Here is a 22133-nt window from a genome sequence, read left to right as displayed (position 1 = left end):
AGCTTTGTGTGTGTATGTTATGAAAGTGTAGTTTGTGTGAGGAGTTGTGGTTTGGGATGGTTTGAATGTTGGTTAGGTATATTTTTCAGGACATTTCATTTCCTCTCTTATTACATTCTTTTCCCCTTCCACTCACACACTCCCATCTTCTCTCCACAATCTCTTACTCTCCCTTTTTCCCAAATGTTCTTTTACCTCTTCTCCCCCCCCCCCCAGTCATGTTGCTGCCTCTTGTGTCATGGGGTTTGCCCTCCCCATGGCACAGATATTTTTCTTCTGCAGCTCAGACCAAGTAGGCAACATTTGCTGTGAGATTTCTGCAGCATCAACTGATCTGTATAACATACAGGTTTGTTTGTGTACACATATGGACACTCTTTTGAAAATAGTAGAATTTCAACCACTCACAATGTAAACATTCATCAAACTCCAAGGTGATGTCACTGTATGATGCTGTATAACTCCTCTAGTGCAATCCTTCCTAGATGCTATACAGTCTATTTCTTGCAAATCTTAACTTTAAAACGCACATCTTCTAGAGAAGATATTTTAAAGAAACGAGATTTCTTGACATGGGAAAATGCCTCTGTCAGCGGACTGGATATCTTATAACTTAACAGACTTGCTGAACTGACTCTTCAGTGGCACAAAACCTGGCTTACTTGTATCTCTTTCTCTTTACAATTTCTTATATTACAATATTTCTTTGTTTTTTTTATGTATTTTTTTATTTTTTAGTGCTATCGGAAGCAAATATATCTGAAAACAAAAAGACCCAAATTACACTTATCTTCAAGTCTTTGCCTACGGGTCCTGTTTTGCCCTTACATCTACATAGGCTTCTTCAGGGAAAACTTTGTCGTTCAGACTGTATTTCCAGTGTTTTCTGCAAAACCCAAAGAAACCTCGTCAACTTCCACACTTATCTATATACAGTCTTTCACTGCCAATTCAAATAAGATCTAATGAGATCTAATGTTTCACTACGAAACACAGCATAAAAAAGGCTTACTTGTAAGTGCTGTTTCCTCCGTCCACTATTGCTTTTCTTCAGTGTACTGTTCAAACTGACTAAAATGGCGCCAAACTATTTAAGGTAGACGCTCATTAATGGAATGGCATCATAATGTATTCAAAACTTTTGAAGAAATACTTTTAAAGAGATATTTTTAAACAAAAACATTACTAAAGAAATGCTGCTCATTGAATCACCGTGTTCAAGCCTTTCGGCTCTAAAGATTGTAATTTGAAAATCCAACGCTGCTCCAGTTGGAGAAGGCATCTTGCATGATCTCCTCTTCTTATATTGTCTTGCACTTGATCAATAGCAAAACACCGGAAGTGTGTAAATTCTTGTTTGGTTAGATTGCAGTGTGCTGCTAATGGGCTTCTGATTTTGGATGTTCTGATACAAGATTTGTGTTCCAGTAACCTTGTGTGGAGTTTCCTAGTTGTCTTCCCCACATAAATCTTATTGCAGGGGCACTGCAGAATATACACAACAAAACTTGGGGTACAGTCTGTGTTGGATTTGATTTGGTATAACCATTGATATATGGGATTAACAAAGTCTTTGCATTCTATTGTTATCATACAAGTGCTGCTATCCCCGCATTTTGAGTGCCCTTGATTGGTTACTTCGGAATGATCAATTAGACATGCTGGACTTAAGATTTCCTTTAGGTTTCGTCCTTGTGAAAATGTTACATGTAATTTTCTCTGTTGAAATAATGGATGGGCTTTTACTATACCCCAATTCTTTCTAATTATGTTTCCCACAATTTCCCGTCCCTTAGAAAATTGTAGGACAAAAGTTTCTGTCTTCTTCCTCCGTTGTGTCATTACTAGCTGTCTTGTCTTGAAATACCCTTCTGGCCTTTCCAGTTTATATATATCTCAGTGTACAGGGGGTAAATAATCTCAAACTTTTCCAGTGGTTAAACATGAACTTGTATACTTAAGAGGAATTGGATCCTGATTCGGTAAAATTTATTGGATTGTCAGACTTGAGGGCAAATAGCGCACAGCAAGAGCAGGGATGAAATCCTGTATGTGTCTTTATTTATTTATTTAAATTTGTATATGGTTTATTGCATCGCAGGCAAATATGAGCACATTAGCATCTTGTGCATTGTGTGCCCCCTCGTTTAAGAAAACAAAAGCAGATTCCTAAAAACTGAATGAACTTGAAGCACATGGCAGTATTTTGTAATGGCCTGCTGAAATGAATCTTAAATATATATTCCCAGAATGGTAAAACATATACCAGTGGGCATTCTTCAGTAAATCTTTGAGTTCTAGCCAGCCTTTCTCTGTTGCTATTTCAAGCTCATTTAAATGCAGAATTCACACATCCAGAAGAGCAAGATTGGATGCCATGTGAGGATCTGTATTTTTTTTTCGCTTGGCTTCAGCTTTATAGAACCCCCTTTCACCTCATCTCCATTTAGAGACTGACTAAAAAAAAATTTAAATTCCCGTTTTATTTTTTAAAAACCTTTTGGCATTTTAAGACAATAGGCTATTTGATTATACCTCCATCCTCTTACTTTTTGGTAGATACTTTTAGAGGTATGTGTACTAAGGTACTTTATCGTTTCTAACGCGCCTTTAAAGTTAAGGTGCTTATCCTATATAATAAAACTCGCCTCCAACATTCTGAAGCTGACTGCATGGCTGAGGCATTCCTGCTCTCTGTATCCATCTCCTGAATTGACATCAGGTACTTCTGGGTTCGACACAAGCAGAAGTGACCAACCACACGAGGTTTCTCAGCTTCAGAATGTTGGAGGTGCATTCTATTAAATAGGATTGGTCAGTTCCAGGGTTGCCAGATGGGCGGTTTTCCCGCCCAATTGGGCAGTTTTCCGCAACCCGCCGTGGGAAACTTTTGCCCGCAGCGGGTTGCGGTTTTTTGGGCGGGTTTTGGGGCGGTTTTTCGGCCGGCGGGGGGGGGTGGGGCTAATGGTGACAGAGGCGGGGTTTATGATGATTTGGGCGGGGTGGGGGGCGGGGCTGATGGGGCTGGGGTGATGACGGAAGGGGCGGGGTTGATGACAGCGGGGGTGGGGGTGATGACGGAAGGGGCGGGGTTGATGACAGCGGGGGTGGGGTGTGTGCTGTTTTGGGTCGGAATTTTTTTTTTTAATATGGCAACCCTGGTCAGTTCCTTGAAGCACAGCCAGCGCTCAGCATCCTGCACAGTAACGCTCAGACACCAGAGAGAGAGAGGGAGGGGGGGCCTGACACCAGAGAGAGGGAGGGAGGTATCTCCTCACACACTTTTCTCTCTCTCACTCTCACACACTGTCTCATACTGTATCACATTCACTCTCTGTGTTACACACTCACACACTCTCTTGGTCTCATATACTCAGTCTCACAGAGAGTCTGTGTCTCACACACACTGTATCTGTGTGTTCTCCGAGGACAAGCAGGCTGCTTGTTCTCATGACTGGGTGACGTCCGCGGCAGCCCCCACCAACCGGAAAAGGCTTCGCGGGACGGTCGGCACGCAGGGCACGCCCACCGCGCATGCGCGGCCGTCTTCCCGCCCGTGCGCGACCGCTCCCGCCAGTTCCTTTTTTTCCGCGTCTGGAGAGAGTCGTGCTTTGCCGCTCTCTCTGTTTTCAGCCGCCGGAAAGTCGATCGCGTTTACGCGGATCGTTGTTTTTTTCTATTTAATTTTTTGTTACCGCCGGTTTCCCTTTTCTTTTTCAAAAAAAAAAAAAAAAAAAAAAAAAACCTGAGCGTGTGGAGCACGCGCTCCCTTTTTCCCTCGTTTCCAGCGGGGACGCCGCACGGTCGTTTTCTTTTTCGAGGTGTGATTTTCGCCACCATTGACGACTTTGACTTCGCCGACGCGATTTTTCCGTCGATGTCCTCGAAGGTCCCGAGTGGATTTAAAAAGTGTGGTCGCTGCGGCCGGCCGATCTCGCAGACCGACACCCACGCTTGGTGCCTCCAGTGCCTCGGGCCGGAGCACAATATCAAGTCGTGTTCCCTGTGTCTCGGTCTCCGGAAACGGACTCAAGTTGCGAGGCAAGTTCTGCGGGACCGTCTTTTTGGAACTTGCGCCGGCCCCTCGACGGCATTGGTATCGACGCCCGGTCCTTCGGTACCGGTATCGATGCCCGAGACATCGGCACCGATGGCATCGACCCCAGGAGAACAGGGCCCGCCGGTCCGCCGGCGAGGGTGGAGGTGAGCGGCCGCGTGGGCAGTCGGCCCCGGTCACTCCCTCAGCCCGTGGTCCACGGGACCGAACCCTGTCTGACCCGGCTCCTCGAGACCGAGGGGGATCGTCCTCCTCCTCCTCCATACCTCCCGGCGCCGGTGACGCGCATCGAAAGAAGGACAAGAAGCGTCGTCACCGGTCGCCCTCGGTGCATCCGGACATCGGAGAGGAGGCGACGCCGAAGCGTCATCGCCGAGAGGAGAGGTCCCCGTCGGTTGTGGAGGTACCGACGCGTCAGGGTTCCGGCACCTCGGTGCCGTCTCCTGGCCCCCATCAGCTTCTGGCACCGACACCCCTACCGGCCCCACCGCCTTTCCCGGCAGCGGGCCTGGACGAGTGCCTCAGAGCCATCCTTCCGGGGATCCTGGAAGGGCTGATGCGCCAGGCTGTGCCGGCGCCGGGGGTGCTTGCACCCTCGGCGCCGATGTCTGTGGCGCCGGCGAGCTCTAGCCCGGCGCCGGGGCCGTCGACACCGCCGCCGCTTGCGGCGCCGGTCTCGACCGCCACGCAGGTGGAGTCGACGTCGATGGAGGGAGCTCCGTCCCCGCCGACGCGGGAGTACACCGCTCGACGACACCGAGACCTCGGTGCCTCGACGTCGAGCCGGGCCCGGTTCAGGACTCAGCTACATGAGCTTATGTCCGATACCGAGGATGAGGCCTCGTGGGGGGAAGAGGAGGACCCTAGATATTTCTCCTCAGAGGAGTCTACGGGCCTTCCCTCGGACCCCACGCCTTCACCGGAGAGGAAGCTCTCACCTCCTGAGAGTCTCTCCTTTGCCTCCTTTGTGCGGGATATGTCTATTAGCATTCCCTTTCCCGTGGTCTCTGTGGAAGAGCCGAGGGCCGAGATGCTCGAGGTCCTCGACTATCCATCACCACCTAGAGAGTCCTCCACGGTGCCGCTGCACAATGTCCTCAAGGAGACACTGCTTCGGAACTGGGTGCGACCGTTAACTAACCCCACCATTCCCAAGAAAGCAGAGTCCCAGTACAGGATCCACTCGGACCCAGAGTTATTGCGGCCCCAATTGCCCCATGACTCGGCGGTCGTGGTTTCTGCTCTCAAGAGGGCACGGAGTTCGAGGGATACCGCCTTGGCGCCCCCGGGGCGGGAGTCTCGCACTCTGGACTCGTTTGGGAGGAAGGCCTACCAATCCTCCATGCTCGTGACCCGCATCCAGTCATACCTGCTCTATATGAGCATCCACATGCGGACTAATGTGCAACAACTGGCGGACCTGGTCGATAAGCTCCCGCCGGAGCAGTCCAGGCCTTATCAGGAGGTGGTCAGGCAGCTGAAGGCGTGCAGAAAGTTCCTGTCCAGGGGTATCTATGACACCTGTGACGTGGCATCTCGTGCTGCGGCCCAAGGTATAGTGATGCGCAGGCTCTCATGGCTGCGTGCCTCTGACCTGGACAACCGCACCCAGCAGAGACTGGCCGACGTCCCTTGCCGGGGGGATAACATTTTTGGTGAGAAGGTCGAGCAGATGGTGGACCAACTGCATCAGCGGGAAACCGCTCTCGACAAGCTCTCCCACCGGGCACCTTCAGCATCCACCTCAGCAGGTGGACGTTTTTCCCGGGCCCGGCAGGCTGCACCCTATTCTTTTGCAAAGCGTAGGTACAACCAGCCGGCCCGAAGGCCTCGTCAGGCACAGGGACAGCCCCAACGCGCTCGTTCCCGTCAACAGCGTGCGCCTAAGCAGCCCCCTGCGCCTCCACAGCAAAAGCCAGGGACGGGCTTTTGACTGGATCCACGGGAACATAGCCGCCCTCAAAGTGTCCGTACCGGACGATCTGCCGGTCGGGGGGAGGTTAAAATTTTTTCACCAAAGGTGGCCTCTCATAACCTCCGACCAGTGGGTTCTCCAAATAGTGCGGTGCGGATACGCCCTGAATTTGGCCTCCCTGCCTCCAAATTGTCCTCCGGGAGCTCAATCCTTCAGCTCCCATCACAAGCAGGTACTTGCAGAGGAACACTCCGCCCTTCTCAGCGCCAATGCGGTCGAGCCCGTACCACCCGGGCAGGAAGGGCAGGGATTCTATTCCAGGTACTTCCTTGTGGAAAAGAAAACAGGGGGGATGCGTCCCATCCTAGACCTGAGAGGCCTGAACAAATTCCTGGTCCAAGAAAAGTTCAGGATGCTTTCCTTGGGCACCCTTCTGCCAATGATTCAGAAAAACGATTGGCTATGTTCCCTGGATTTAAAGGATGCATATACTCACATCCCGATACTGCCAGCTCACAGACAGTATCTCAGATTCCGCCTGGGCGCACGGCACTTTCAGTACTGTGTGCTGCCCTTTGGGCTCGCCTCCGCCCCACGAGTGTTTACAAAGTGCCTCGTGGTGGTGGCGGCGTACCTACGCAGGCTGGGAGTGCACGTGTTCCCATATCTCGACGATTGGCTGGTCAAGAACACCTCGGAGGCAGGAGCCCTCCGGTCCATGCAGTGCACTATTCAACTCCTGGAGCTGCTGGGGTTTGTGATAAATTACCCAAAGTCCCATCTCCAGCCAACCCAGTCTCTGGAATTCATAGGAGCTCTGCTGAATACCCAGACGGCTCAGGCCTTCCTTCCCGAAGCGAGGGCCAACAACCTCCTGTCCCTCGCTTCGCAGACCAGAGCGTCTCAGCAGGTCACAGCTCGGCAGATGTTGAGACTTCTGGGTCATATGGCCTCCACAGTTCATGTGACTCCCATGGCTCGTCTTCACATGAGATCTGCTCAGTGGACCCTAGCTTCCCAGTGGTTCCAAGCCACCGGGAATCTAGAAGATGTCATCCGCCTCTCCACCAGTTGCCGCACTTCACTGCTCTGGTGGACCATCCGGACCAATTTGACCCTGGGACGTCCATTCCAAATTCCGCAGCCCACGAAGGTGTTGACGACGGATGCATCTCGCCTGGGTTGGGGAGCTCATGTCGATGGGCTTCACACCCAGGGTCTGTGGTCCCTCCAGGAAAAGGATCTGCAGATCAACCTCCTGGAGCTCCGAGCGATCTGGAACGCGCTGAAGGCTTTCAGAGATCGGCTGTCCTGCCAAATTATCCAAATTCGGACAGACAATCAGGTTGCAATGTATTACGTCAACAAGCAGGGGGGCACCGGATCTCGCCCCCTGTGTCAGGAAGCCGTCGGGCTGTGGCGCTGGGCGTGCCAGTTTGGCATGCTCCTCCAAGCCACATACCTGGCAGGCGTAAACAACAGTCTGGCCGACAGACTGAGCAGAGTCATGCAACCGCACGAGTGGTCGCTCCATTCCAGAGTGGTACGCAAGATCTTCCGAGAGTGGGACACCCCCTCGGTGGACCTTTTCGCCTCTCAGACCAACCACAAGCTGCCTCTGTTCTGTTCCAGACTTCAGACACACGGCAGGCTAGCGTCGGACGCCTTTCTCCTCCATTGGGGGACCGGCCTCCTGTATGCTTATCCTCCCATACCTTTGGTGGGGAAGACCTTACTGAAGCTCAAGCACGACCGCGGCACCATGATTCTGATAGCGCCCTTTTGGCCCCGTCAGATCTGGTTCCCTCTTCTTCTGGAGTTGTCCTCAGAAGAACCGTGGAGATTGGAGTGTTTTCCGACTCTCATTTCGCAGAACGACGGAGCGTTACTGCACCCCAACCTTCAGTCTCTGGCTCTCACGGCCTGGATGTTGAGGGCGTAGACTTCGCTGCGTTGGGCCTGTCGGAGGGTGTCTCCCGGGTCCTGCTTGCCTCCAGGAAGGATTCCACTAAAAAGAGTTACTTTTTCAAGTGGAGGAGGTTTGTCGTTTGGTGTGAGAGCAAGGCCCTAGAACCTCGTTCTTGCCCTGCACAGAACCTGCTTGAATACCTTCTACACTTATCAGAGTCTGGCCTCAAGACCAACTCAGTAAGGAATCACCTTAGTGCGATTAGTGCTTACCATTATCGTGTGGAAGGTAAAGCCATCTCTGGAGAGCCTTTAGTCGTTCGATTCATGAGAGGCTTGCTTTTGTCAAAGCCCCCTATCAAGCCTCCTACAGTGTCATGGGATCTCAACGTCGTCCTCACCCAGCTGATGAAACCTCCTTTTGAGCCACTGAATACCTGCCATCTGAAGTACTTGACCTGGAAGGTCATTTTCTTGGTGGCAGTTACTTCAGCTCGTAGGGTCAGTGAGCTTCAAGCCCTAGTAGCTCATGCTCCATATACCAAATTTCATCACAACAGAGTAGTGCTCCGCACCCACCCAAAGTTCCTGCCGAAGGTGGTGTCGGAGTTCCATCTTAACCAGTCAATTGTCTTGCCAACATTCTTCCCCAGGCCGCATAGCCGCCCTGCTGAACGTCAGTTGCACACATTGGACTGCAAGAGAGCATTGGCCTTCTACTTGGAGCGGACACAGCCCCACAGACAGTCCGCCCAATTGTTTGTTTCTTTCGACCCTAACAGGCTAGGGGTCGCTGTCGGGAAACGCACCATCTCCAATTGGCTAGCAGATTGCATTTCCTTCACTTACGCCCAGGCTGGGCTGACTCTTGAGGGTCATGTCACGGCTCATAGTGTTAGAGCCATGGCAGCGTCAGTGGCCCACTTGAAGTCAGCCACTATTGAAGAGATTTGCAAGGCTGCGACGTGGTCATCTGTCCACACTTTCACATCACATTACTGCCTCCAGCAGGATACCCGACGCGACAGTCGGTTCGGGCAGTCGGTGCTGCAGAATCTGTTTGGGGTGTAAATCCAACTCCACCCTCCAGGACCCGAATTTATTCTGGTCAGGCTGCACTCTCAGTTAGTTGTTCTTCGTAGGTCAATTTCTGTTGTACCCTCGCCGTTGCGAGGTTCAATTGACCTGGGTTCTTGTTTTGAATGAGCCTGAAAGCTAGGGATACCCCAGTCGTGAGAACAAGCAGCCTGCTTGTCCTCGGAGAAAGTGAATGATACATACCTGTAGCAGGTGTTCTCCGAGGACAGCAGGCTGATTGTTCTCACCTACCCTCCCTCCTCCCCTTTGGAGTTGTGTTTCATATTTTATTGCTTGTCATTCAACTGGCGGGAGCGGTCGCGCACGGGCGGGAAGACGGCCGCGCATGCGCGGTGGGCGTGCCCTGCGTGCCGACCGTCCCGCAAAGCCTTTTCCGGTTGGTGGGGGCTGCCGCGGACGTCACCCAGTCGTGAGAACAATCAGCCTGCTGTCCTCGGAGAACACCTGCTACAGGTATGTATCATTCACTAAACACACCCTCTCTCTCTCTCACACATACGCACTTGCGCACACACACTCGCACCCAGACTCTCTCACACTCGCACATTCTCTCTCTCTCTCTCACATACGCACTTGCGCACACACACTCGCACCCAGACTCTCACTCTCTCACACTCGCACATTCTCTCTCTCTCTCTCACATACGCACTTACGCACACACACTCGCACCCAGACTCTCTCTCTCTCTCACACTCGCACATTCTCTCTCTCTCTCTCACATACGCACTTACGCACACACACTCGCACCCAGACTCTCTCTCTCTCTCACACTCGCACATTCTCTCTCTCTCTCACACGGTCACTCTCACATACACTCTCTCAAACATACACACCGAGGAAAACCTTGCTAGCGCCCATTTCATTTGTGTCAAATGGGCCTTTTTTTTACTAGTTATCAATAGTTTATTCATAGCAAGGTACTTTTAATTGGTGTTCAGCTGTTGTAGTTCTATTGCAGTACTTTTAAAACATATGGCCAAATCTGGTTTTATGGCCACTGTTGACCACCTAGTAACTGCCTTTCTGCCACACTGAAGTAGACTCTAATTTAATTATTAAACATGATGTAACTTTGTTGGCTTGTTAGACTTGACAGTGGCCATGTTTTCAATTAATGATTTTCTTTTTAGTTCAAAGCGCTGAATACAGCTGTTCTGAGTTTGTTGGATCTGGATGGTGAATCTGTATACAGTTTGACTGTGAATCCAATCTTCCTGTTGTTGGCCAGAAAAATCCTTGTAGATCTGAGGCATAGACTGTCTGTTTTTCAGGTAAGAAACAGAATGTCAATATTGCTACTATGGGGGTGAACCTGAAGATTTATGTACCCACCCATTCTTTGAGATCAGGCAGTCAGTATCTTTTAGAAGTCTCCAGTTACTACTACTACTACTACTTAACATTTCTAGAGCGCTACTAGGGTTACGCAGCGCTGTACAATTTAACAAAGAGAGACAGTCCCTGCTCAATGAGCTTACAATCTAATAGACAAGTGAACGGTCGGCCCGATAGGGGCAGTCTGGATTCACTGAACGGTAAGGGTTAGGTGCCGAACGCAGCATTGAAGAGGTGGGCTTTAAGCAAAGACTTGAAGACGGGCAGGGAGGGGGCTTGGCGTAAGGGCTCAGGAAGGTTGTTCCAAGCATAGGGTGAGGCGAGGCAGAATGAGCAGAGCCTGGAGTTGGCGGTGGTGGAGAAGGGTACTGAGAGGAGGGATTTATCCTGTGAACGGAGGTTACGGGCGGGAACGTAAGGGGAAATGAGGGTAGAAAGATAGTGAGGGGCAGCAGACTGAGTGCATTTGTAGTTTCAAGCACATTGGCTTGGAGGAGTTTAGGAATTTTGTTCATGGTTTCAGCTCCACCGTTATGGAATCTATTACCACTAAACTTACATCTCTGCGAATCCATTCTTATTTTTGTAAAGCAGTTAAAACCTTGCTATTTCAACAGGCTTTTTCATTATTGTATTTTTGTTGTTTTGATCTGTAATGTAAGTCTTTGCTTAAAGCCCACCTCTTCAATGCTGTGTTCGGCACCTAACCCTTACCGTTCAGTGAATCCAGACTGCCCCAATTTGACTGCCCCTATCGGACCGACCGTTCACTTGTCTATTAGATTGTAAGCTCTTTGAGCAGGGACTGTCTCTCTTTGTTAAATTGTACAGCGCTGCGTAACCCTAGTAGCGCTCTAGAAATGTTTAGTAGTAGTAGTAATGTGGTGTGTGATTTTGTAAGTTGATTTCATTATGTGTGTGAATTTGTAAGCCACCTAGATGTGTAGATGGGCACAATATAAGAAATTAAAAAAAAAAAAATCATTATCCTTAATGTGAAACAGGGCAGAGACCAAACCTATTCAGTGTTAAAGGGAAACAGCATATATTTAATTAGACCTGGATATGCATCTCCTCTTTCTCTCAGAAGGGCTCAAATATAAAACACCAGTTCCTGGAGAAGAGACCTTTCAAGATGTAGAAACCCATAAGCAGGAGTATTTGAAAACTCTTTATCTTTTTGATTAAGAGGGAAATAAACTGCTGAGTGACTTTAAGCAGAGCTCTGCTTAACACTGTGAGACCCTAGAACTGGGTAAATCATTTATCCCTGGTACTTACTTACTGTAGTTAGTCCAAATGTTGACTGATGTATAAAGTTATACCTGGATATTGACCCAAAGGATATAGCCAATATTCAGCGCTGGCACTTGGATACTTTACCAGGTTCTGGTGCTGAATATTGGTGGTACCTGGATAAGTTCCACCTCTGCCTTAGCTCCTCCTTCCAGACCAACCCACACTATCCAGATAGTTCTGGGGCAGTCAGTAATTTTCCACAGCATTATTCAGATAATGGTACTGAATCACTGACTATCCCTGGTGAGCGACACTTATTCAGGTAGGAATCCCTCCTACCTGGATAAGTGCTACTGAATATTGGGCCCTTAGGAGCTAGTTCTATATAGGATGCCAAGCAACAAGTGGGCATGGCCAAGTACATAAGCATTGCCATGCTGGGACAGACCAAGGGTCCATCGAGCCCAGCACCCTGTCATTGACAGCAGCCAAAAGAACAAGCAATTTGTCCCGACCATCCTAAAAATACTGTATTATTCCCTTGTCCATTCAATAACATTCTATGGCCTTTTCCTCCAGGAAGCCGTCCAACCCTTTTTTGAAGTCCGCTAAGTTAACCACCTTTTCCGGCAGCGAATTCCAGAGCGCGTTGAGTGAAGAAAAATTTCCTCCGATTCGTTTTAAATGTATCACACTGCAGCTTCATCGCATGCCCCCTTGTCCTAGTATTTTTGGAAAGCGTAAACAGACGCTCCACATCGACCTGTTCCATTCCACTCAATATTTTATAGACCTCTATCATATCTCCCCTCAGCCACCTTTTCTCCAAGCTGAAGAGCCCCAGTCTCTTCAGCCTATCCTGATAGGGAAGCCGTCCCATCCCCTGTATCATCTTTGTCGCCCTTCTCTGCACCTTTTCCAATTCCACTATGTCTTTTTTTTTTTTGAGGTGCGGCGACCAGAATTGAACACACTACTCGAGGTGTGGTCGCACCATGGAGCAATACAATGGCAGAATAATATCCTTATTTTTGTTTTCCATCCTTTTCCTAATGATACCCAACATTCTATGTTTAAATCATTTTTATTCAGAAAACATCAGCTATAAACATTCTCCGAGGACAAGCAGGCTGCTTGTTCTCACTGATGGGTGACGTCCACGGCAGCCCCTCCAATCGGAAACTTCACTAGCAAAGTCCTTTGCTAGCCCTCGCGCGCCCGCGCGCACCGCGCATGCGCGGCCGTCTTCCCGCCCGAAACCGGCTCGAGCCGGCCAGTCTTCTTTTGTCCGCACTCGGTACGGTCGTGTTTCGCCGTGTCGGGCCCCGGAAAGTTGACCTCGCGCGTCCAAATTGTTTTTTGAGCGTGTTTTTTTCTTCGGAAAAGCTTTTCTAAAGTCGGGAAGTGCTCCGGAAACCCTCCACCGGGTTTCGTGTCAATCCTCCCCGTACTTCCAGCTTTTTGCCCCGGTAAGTTTTCTTTCGTCGTCGGGGTAGGCCTCTTTTTGGCCTCGGTCGAGATTTTTCTCCCTCTAAATTTTGGTGCTTCAATTTTCGCCATTTCGGCTTTTGATTTCGCCGGCGTGATTTTTCCGCCCATGACATCGAAGCCTTCCAGCGGCTTCAAGAAGTGCACCCAGTGCGCCCGGGTTATCTCGCTCACTGATCGACACTCGTCGTGTCTTCAGTGTCTGGGGGCCGAGCACCGCCCTCAGAACTGCAGTCTGTGTTCCCTGCTTCAAAGGCGGACTCAGGTAGCGAGACTAGCCCAGTGGAACGTGTTGTTCTCGGGCTCTTCGTCGGCATCGGCACCGGGATCTTCGAGTGCATCGACGTCGTCAGCGTCCAGACCATCTTCCTCGGCCGCCCTTGCATCGAGGCATCGGGCCTCTGCATCGGCGCCGAGACATCGGATAGCTGCATCGACGTCGGTGGTACCAGGACCTCGTCTGCTGATGTCGTCGGACGGTGGTGCATCGGGTGGAGTGCAGGTGAGGGCTGTCCATTCCCCTGCTGGTGGCGGTGAGCCCTCGGGTGGGTCTCCTCCTACCCTGAGGGCTCCTGCGGTACAGCCCCCCCGAGATCGACCCTCTTCGGTCTCGGCCCCGAGGAAGCGACGGGTGGATTCGACGTCCTCCTCGTCGGTGCCGGGGAGCTCCGGTGACATGCTTCGGAAGAAGTCGAAGAAGCATCGACACCGGTCCCCTCCCCGCGTCGGCACCGAGAGCTCTGGGTCGCCGAGGGAGTCGGCACCCAGCAGGCATCGGCACCGAGAGGACCGCTCACCCTCTGTTCAGGAGGTGTCGATGCGCTCCGCTCTGGACAGCCCGGAACAGCCTCCACGCCCGGAACAGGTACTGACGTCGACGCCTGCATCGACCTCCATGCCTTTCTCTGCAGCCGCTCTGAACGAGAGCCTCCGGGCCGTTCTCCCAGAGATTCTGGGGGAGCTGTTGCGCCCTACCCCTCCGGTACCGGCGGTGCTTGCGCCTCCGGTACCGTCGAGCGTGGCGCCGGCTGGCCCATCGCCCGGGGTGAGGTCCCCGACGTCGGTACCGCGTGCGGTGCCGACTGCGGCCACCTCCCAGGAGGGCTCCCCGACTACGTCGGCGGAGGGAGCTTCGCCGATGCGGGCGAGGGAGTCTACCTCTCGACGCCCCCATCGTGGACGTGGTTCCACGGAGTCGAGCCGGGCCCGGTTGCAGACGCAGGTCCGTGAACTTGTGTCTGACACCGAGGGTGAGGCCTCGTGGGAAGAAGAAGAAGATCCCAGATATTTCTCTGACGAGGAGTCTGAGGGTCTTCCTTCTGATCCCACTCCCTCTCCTGAAAGACAGCTTTCTCCTCCTGAGAGTCTGTCTTTTGCTTCCTTTGTCCGGGAGATGTCTACGGCCATCCCCTTCCCGGTGGTTGTGGAGGACGAGCCCAGGGCTGAAATGTTTGAGCTCCTGGACTATCCTTCTCCACCTAAGGAAGCGTCCACTGTTCCCTTGCATCATGTCCTAAAAAAGACATTGCTTGCGAACTGGACGAAACCTCTAACTAATCCCCACATCCCCAAGAAGATCGAGTCCCAGTACCGGATCCATGGGGACCCAGAGCTGATGCGCACCCAGTTGCCTCACGACTCTGGAGTTGTGGATCTGGCCCTAAAGAAGGCTAAGAGTTCTAGAGAGCATGCTTCGGCGCCCCCGGGCAAAGACTCTAGAACCTTAGACTCCTTTGGGAGGAAGGCCTACCATTCCTCTATGCTCGTGTCCAAGATCCAGTCTTACCAGCTCTACACGAGCATCCACATGCGGAACAATGTGCGGCAGTTGGCGGGCTTGGTTGATGCTCTTCCCCCTGAGCAAGCCAAGCCTTTTCAGGAGGTGGTCAGGCAGCTGAAGGCGTGCAGAAAATTCCTGGCCAGAGGAGTTTATGACACTTTTGATGTTGCGTCCAGGGCCGCTGCTCAAGGTGTGGTGATGCGCAGGCTCTCATGGCTGCGTGCCGCCGACCTGGAGAATAGAATCCAGCAGCGGATTGCGGACTCGCCTTGCCGTGCGGATAACATTTTTGGCGAAAAAGTCGAACAGGTGGTAGAGTCTCTCCACCAGCGGGACACCGCATTCGACAAATTCGCCCGCCGGCAGCCTTCAGCTTCTACCTCTACAGGTAGACGATTTTTCGGGGGAAGGAAGACTGTTCCCTATACTTCTGGCAAGCGTAGGTACAATCCTCCTTCCCGACAGCCTGCGGCCCAGGCTAAGCCCCAGCGCGCTCGCTCTCGTCAGCAGCGTGCGCCTCAGCAAGGCCCCGCGGCTCCCCAGCAAAAGCAAGGGACGAGCTTTTGACTGGCTCCAGCAGAGCATAGCCGACATCCAAGTGTCAGTGCCGGGCGACCTGCCAGTCGGGGGGAGGTTGAAAGCTTTTCACCAAAGGTGGCCTCTCATAACCTCCGATCAGTGGGTTCTCCAAATAGTCCGGCAAGGATACACCCTCAATTTGGCCTCAAAACCTCCAAATTGTCCACCGGGAGCTCAGTCTTACAGCTTCCAGCACAAGCAGGTACTTGCAGAGGAACTCTCCGCCCTTCTCAGCGCCAATGCGGTCGAGCCCGTGCCATCCGGGCAAGAAGGGCTGGGATTCTATTCCAGGTACTTCCTTGTGGAAAAGAAAACAGGGGGGATGCGTCCCATCCTAGACCTAAGGGCCCTGAACAAGTATCTCGTAAAAGAAAAGTTCAGGATGCTTTCCCTGGGCACCCTTCTCCCCATGATTCAGCAAAACGATTGGCTATGCTCTCTGGACTTGAAGGATGCCTATACACACATCCCGATACTGCCAGCTCACAGACAGTATCTGCGATTTCAGCTGGGCACACGCCACTTCCAGTACTGTGTGCTACCCTTTGGGCTCGCCTCTGCACCCAGGGTGTTCACAAAGTGCCTAGCTGTGGTAGCAGCGGCGCTTCGCAGGCTGGGGGTGCACGTGTTCCCATATCTCGACGATTGGCTGGTGAAGAACACATCCGAGGCAGGAGCCCTGCAGTCCATGCAGATGACTATTCGCCTCCTGAGCTACTGGGGTTTGTGATAAATTACCCAAAGTCCCATCTTCTCCCAGTGCAGAAACTCGAATTCATCGGAGCCCTGCTGGATTCTCGGACGGCTCGCGCCTATCTCCCAGAGACGAGAGCCAACAACTTGTTGTCCCTCGTCTCGCGGGTGCGAGTGTCCCAGCAGATCACAGCTCGGCAGATGTTGAGATTGCTGGGCCACATGGCCTCCACAGTTCATGTGACTCCCATGGCCCGCCTTCACATGAGATCTGCTCAATGGACCCTAGCCTCCCAGTGGTATCAGGCCGCTGGGGGTCTAGAGGACGTGATCCACCTGTCCACGAGTTTTCTCGAATCCCTGTTTTGGTGGACGATTTGCTCCAATTTGACTCTGGGACGTCCCTTCCAAATTCCTCAGCCACAAAAAGTGCTGACCACGGATGCGTCTCTCCTGGGATGGGGAGCTCATGTCGATGGGCTTCACACCCAAGGAAGTTGGTCCCTCCAAGAACGCGATCTACAGATCAATCTTCTGGAGTTGCGAGCGATCTGGAACGCTCTGAAGGCTTTCAGAGATCGGCTGTCCCACCAAATTATCCAAATTCAGACAGACAATCAGGTTGCCATGTACTATGTCAACAAGCAGGGGGGCACCGGATCTCGCCCCCTGTGTCAGGAAGCCGTCAGCATGTGGCTCTGGGCTCGCCGTCAGGGCATGGTGCTCCAAGCCACATATCTGGCAGGCGTAAACAACAGTCTGGCCGACAGGTTGAGCAGGATTATGCAACCTCACGAGTGGTCGCTCAATTCCAGTGTGGTGCGACAGATCTTCCAGGCGTGGGGCACCCCCCTGGTGGATCTCTTCGCATCTCAAGTGAACCACAAGGTCCCTCAGTTCTGTTCCAGGCTTCAGGCCCACGGCAGACTGGCGTCGGATGCCTTCCTCCTGGATTGGGGGGAAGGTCTGCTGTATGCTTATCCTCCCATACCTCTGGTGGGGAAGACTTTGTTGAAACTCAAGCAAGACCGAGGCACCATGATTCTGATTGCTCCCTTTTGGCCGCGTCAGATCTGATTCCCTCTTCTTCTGGAGTTATCCTCCGAAGAACCGTGGAGATTGGAGTGTTTTCCGACCCTCATCACGCAGGACGACGGGGCTCTTCTGCATCCCAACCTCCAGTCCCTGGCTCTCACGGCCTGGATGTTGAGGGCGTAGACTTTGCCTCTTTGGGTCTGCCAGAGGGTGTCTCCCGCATCTTGCTTGCTTCCAGGAAAGACTCCACTAAGAGAAGTTACTTCTTTCATTGGAGGAGGTTTGCCGTCTGGTGTGACAGCAAGGCCCTAGATCCTCGCTCTTGTCCTACACAGACCCTGCTTGAATACCTTCTGCACTTGTCTGAGTCTGGTCTGAAGACCAACTCCGTAAGGGTTCACCTTAGTGCAATCAGTGCATACCATTACCAAGTGGAAGGTAAGCCGATCTCAGGACAGCCTTCAGTTGTTCGCTTCATGAGAGGTTTGCTTTTGTCAAAGCCCCCTGTCAAGCCTCCTACAGTGTCATGGGATCTCAATGTCGTTCTCACCCAGCTGATGAAACCTCCTTTTGAGCCACTGAATTCCTGCCATCCGAAGTACTTGACCTGGAAGGTCATTTTCTTGGTGGCAGTTACTTCGGCTCGTAGAGTCAGTGAGCTTCAGGCCCTGATAGCCCAGGCCCCTTACACCAAATTTCATCACAACAGAGTAGTCCTCCGCACTCACCCTAAGTTTCTGCCAAAGGTCGTGTCGGAGTTCCATCTGAACCAGTCAATTGTCTTGCCAACATTCTTTCCCCGTCCTCATTCCTGCCCTGCTGAACGTCAGCTGCACACATTGGACTGCAAGAGAGCATTGGCCTTCTACCTGGAGCGGACACAGCCCACCAGACAGTCCGCCCAATTGTTTGTTTCTTTTGACCCCAATAGGAGGGGAGTGGCTGTAGGGAAACGCACCATATCCAATTGGCTAGCAGATTGCATTTCCTTCACTTACGCCCAGGCGGGGCTGGCTCTTGAGGGTCATGTCACGGCTCATAATGTTAGAGCCATGGCTGCGTCGGTAGCCCACTTGAAGTCAGCCTCCATTGAAGAAATTTGCAAAGCTGCGACGTGGTCATCTGTCCACACATTCACATCTCATTACTGCCTGCAGCAGGATACCCGACGCGACAGTCGGTTCGGGCAGTCAGTTCTTCAGAACCTGTTTGGGCTTTAGGATCCAACTCCACCCCCCGAGGGCCCTGTTTGTTCTGTTCCAGGCTACACTCTCAGTTAGTTGGTAAATTTTTTAGGTCAATCTCAGTTATGTCCTCGCCGTTGCGAGGCCCAATTGACCAATGTTATTGTTTTGAGTGAGCCTGGGGGCTAGGGATACCCCATCAGTGAGAACAAGCAGCCTGCTTGTCCTCGGAGAAAGCGAATGCTACATACCTGTAGAAGGTATTCTCCGAGGACAGCAGGCTGATTGTTCTCACAAAACCCGCCCGCCTCCCCTTTGGAGTTGTGTCTTCCCTTGAAGTGTATTGTCTTGCTACATACTGGACTGGCCGGCTCGAGCCGGTTTCGGGCGGGAAGACGGCCGCGCATGCGCGCGAGGGCTAGCAAAGGACTTTGCTAGTGAAGTTTCCGATTGGAGGGGCTGCCGTGGACGTCACCCATCAGTGAGAACAATCAGCCTGCTGTCCTCGGAGAATACCTTCTACAGGTATGTAGCATTCGCTTTACAACATCGTAGTTACAGTCATTTTTCTTTCACCTACTAACCTTCATTTCTACTCCCATGCCTACCTTGACAAACCCTCCCTCCCTCCCCCTTTTTTCTTGCTAACATCTTAAGGTATACATGTTACAGGTTTAGCAGATAACTGCGTGCTGACGGAGTCAAAGTATTCCAGAAAGGTGCCCACATGTGCTGGAATTGCTTCCCAATTTTTGTGTCAAAGTCTGAAATTCCCAACCTCTCCATGCGTAGCAGCCACAGCATCTTTGCTCGCCACTGCTGAAGCGTTGGGGCTCTGGGAGACAGCCATTCAGTTAAGATACCTTGTTTACCTACAATAACAGTTCGCAACACAAATGCTGTAAAACCACCGGCATTGGGACACCCCAACTCCGGATGACCAAACATCAGGGTTGGATTATATTTCCAACTTTGATGCTAGATTATTCACATATTTTTTTATTTTCAACAATTTTTATTGATGACAACTCCAAAAGTACAAATTCACCTGAACATAGCAGTCTCAAAACAGTTGTACAGAACTCAGTGGAACAGTACTTCAAACATGCAACATTACGTACAGCCATCAAATTTTGTAATATAACACTTATCCCGCCCTCCCCCAAACCCTATTCTGTATTTAACATTTATATATTAATTATTGTTATGAATGAAGGCGCATTACTAGCAATTCTTTGTTATACAATAGAAGTCTGATAACAGATAATTCTATCTTAACCCATAAACTTCCATATTAAACTCCAATAATTGTCTCATATTTTGCTCTGTGTATTATTACCTCATTTAAGTCCCAACAATGTTTACAGACGAGACTTCGGAGTATTTTCTTCAAACGAAACTTTTCCAAGCTATTATTGCATGTAACCCTTCAATTTACATAGAATCTTACCTTTTCCAAAACTATATCCCCCACCTCCCTCCCCTCTATCCTCTTAAACCAACTTTTAACTTCATGGCGTCCCTCTACCTCTCCCCTCAGTATAATTATCAGAGTGTAGGTTAACGTGTCCGGATTCCCCTGGCACTTTCCCCCATTTTCTGAGGCGGACTTCTCTAACTATGCATACTCCACTAACCCCTCCCATTCTTAAAATTTTTAGCCTCTTTCTCCTTCCGTCTCATGACTCGCTCAGATTATTGAGCACTGCACTTCGTGCTTTATGAGAAATTTTTTGCAAGTATCTGTTCCAAATGGAAATGAATGCTTTTCTTTTCTTTGGGGTACCTCGTGCTGATTATTCACATATTTTATAATTTCTTTCCAAAACTTCTGTAACCTGCCGCACAGCCAAAACATATGTCCCAAGTCTGCTCCATCTGCCCTGCATTTGGGGCATTCCCTCCCAAGGGGAGAGACCCATGTAAAACACTCTCTTAGGAGGTATATGCAAACAAAGGACAAATTTATATTGTAACTCCCAGTGTATTGATTGGTAAGTTGTTCGCCTGATTGATAGTACATAGGACTTAATTTGCGCTGTCGTAATATCCACCTGAAGGTCTGCCGTCCAAAATTTAGACAATCTTATGTAATCCAGTTCCTTGGCAGTATCTTTTATATGCTGATGGTGGAAGGCAAATGGCACTTTGCTGGGTCTCTAATGAAAATGCTGATGAAAGTTCTTCTTGTGCATCCTCTGCAAGAGATTCCCATGGCAATGAGTTTACATAATGCTTAAGCTGTTTATAGTAAACCTGATCTTTACTGAGCACCCCAAACTCCACTTGCAACTCCGAAAAGGATTTGATATGCCCATCTCTAGTGATTACCTGTAACAGATATTCCATCCCTTGCCTTTTGCACCTGCGGAATGTTGCATTTAAATGTCCTGGGGGAAAGGCTATATTGTCACAGATGGCTAAATATGGAGTCACGTTTGGCGTTAAATGATGTAAGCGGCAAATCCACCTCCAAACTGCCACTGCGAAAGACATAATCCTTGAATGTTGCAAAATATATGGAATGGGCGTCCCAGACGAATGTAGGTAATTGCTGAAATGGACCCCTCTAGTGAGGGTGAGTTCAACAGCTGTATCTGAGAAATCTTGTGTTCCCCGAAACCAGTCATTTATATTCCTCATGCCACTAGCAATATTCAAAAACCATAGCCACCATATTCAACTGGTATGCAAAGTATTGTTATAGGGAGGCGGGCTTTTCGCCCTTGCCAAAGAAAACCTTGTAACATAGCATGTAATGTCTGTTCATCTTTTCGTTTCAAATACAAGGGCAATAATCGTAGAACATATAACCATTTAGGAGCTATAATCATATTAAATAAGGCAATACGGCCTAGCAATGAGAGTGGTAACTTAATCCATGCATTCAATCTAACACTGGTCTCTCGCAAGACTCTCTGAATATTGAGATCATATAAGTTATTCAGGTCTGCCGGGATCGTCACTCCCAGATATTTTAGTTTACCTGGTGCCCACTGAAAGGGGAATTGTCCCCCACCAGTTTCGATGTCAAGCGCATACGATTTGGACAAATTCAGTTTGAAACCGGAGAATTGTCCAAAGTGCCTAACGTGTTCTAGCAGTGTTTCAACAGACCCCTTTGGATTAAGCAGTGTTAATAATAAATCATCTGCTTACGCCAACACCTTAATGCAATGATTTCCAACAGAGACTCCTTCAATTCTCCTTTCATTTTTCATTGTGCGCAACCGGGGCTCTAAGGATAGCACAAATAATAGCGGGGATAGGGGGCAACCCTGTTGTGTGCCTCTCTTAATTTCAAATTGTTGTTCTCTTACACCGTTAACTAATACACTTGCTTGCGGATGCTGATATAAAGCTTTAATTGCCTGCAAGAACCAACCTGCAAATCCTATATTTTCCAGTGTACAAAATAAATAGTCCCACTGTACTTGGTCGAACGCCTTTTCGGCATCTAAGCTAATGACCAGGGCAGGTGCCTTTCTTTCTGAACAGGCCGCCATTGCCAGTAATAATCTGCGAACATTTTGCGTTGCTTGTCTACACCTCACAAACCCCACCTGCTCTGGGACAATGAGTCTTGGCAGGAGATCTGCTAGTCGCTCAGCCAATATCTTGGCAAGCAATTTGATATCAACGTTTAGTAACGATATTGGCCTGTAAGATTCTGCTCTATCTGCAGCTCTGCCTGGTTTTGGAATCAATGTAATCGGAGCCGCATTAGCATATCTGGGGAACTGCCCAACTGAAATCATACACTCATAATAGTCAAGCAGTGAGGCCAGTGCTTCTGGGGGCAGTGACTTGTAGTATTCCCCA

General features: G+C 50.4%; 1 protein-coding gene across 1 annotated transcript in view; it reads left to right on the top strand.

Annotated features, from left to right (window-relative positions):
- Positions 1-22133, top strand: part of TTC27 (tetratricopeptide repeat domain 27) — a 302320-nt gene that overhangs the window by 25614 nt on the left and 254573 nt on the right. Inside the window, exon 4 of the mRNA XM_030196512.1 lies at positions 10109-10249. Within this exon, the coding sequence (XP_030052372.1) occupies positions 10109-10249 (141 nt within the window). The remainder of the gene's footprint in view (positions 1-10108; positions 10250-22133) is intronic.

Source organism: Microcaecilia unicolor, chromosome 3, assembly GCF_901765095.1.
Source record: "Microcaecilia unicolor chromosome 3, aMicUni1.1, whole genome shotgun sequence".
In the NCBI taxonomy this organism is placed as follows: domain Eukaryota; kingdom Metazoa; phylum Chordata; class Amphibia; order Gymnophiona; family Siphonopidae; genus Microcaecilia; species Microcaecilia unicolor.
This window is presented reverse-complemented; position numbering and strand designations above follow the sequence as displayed.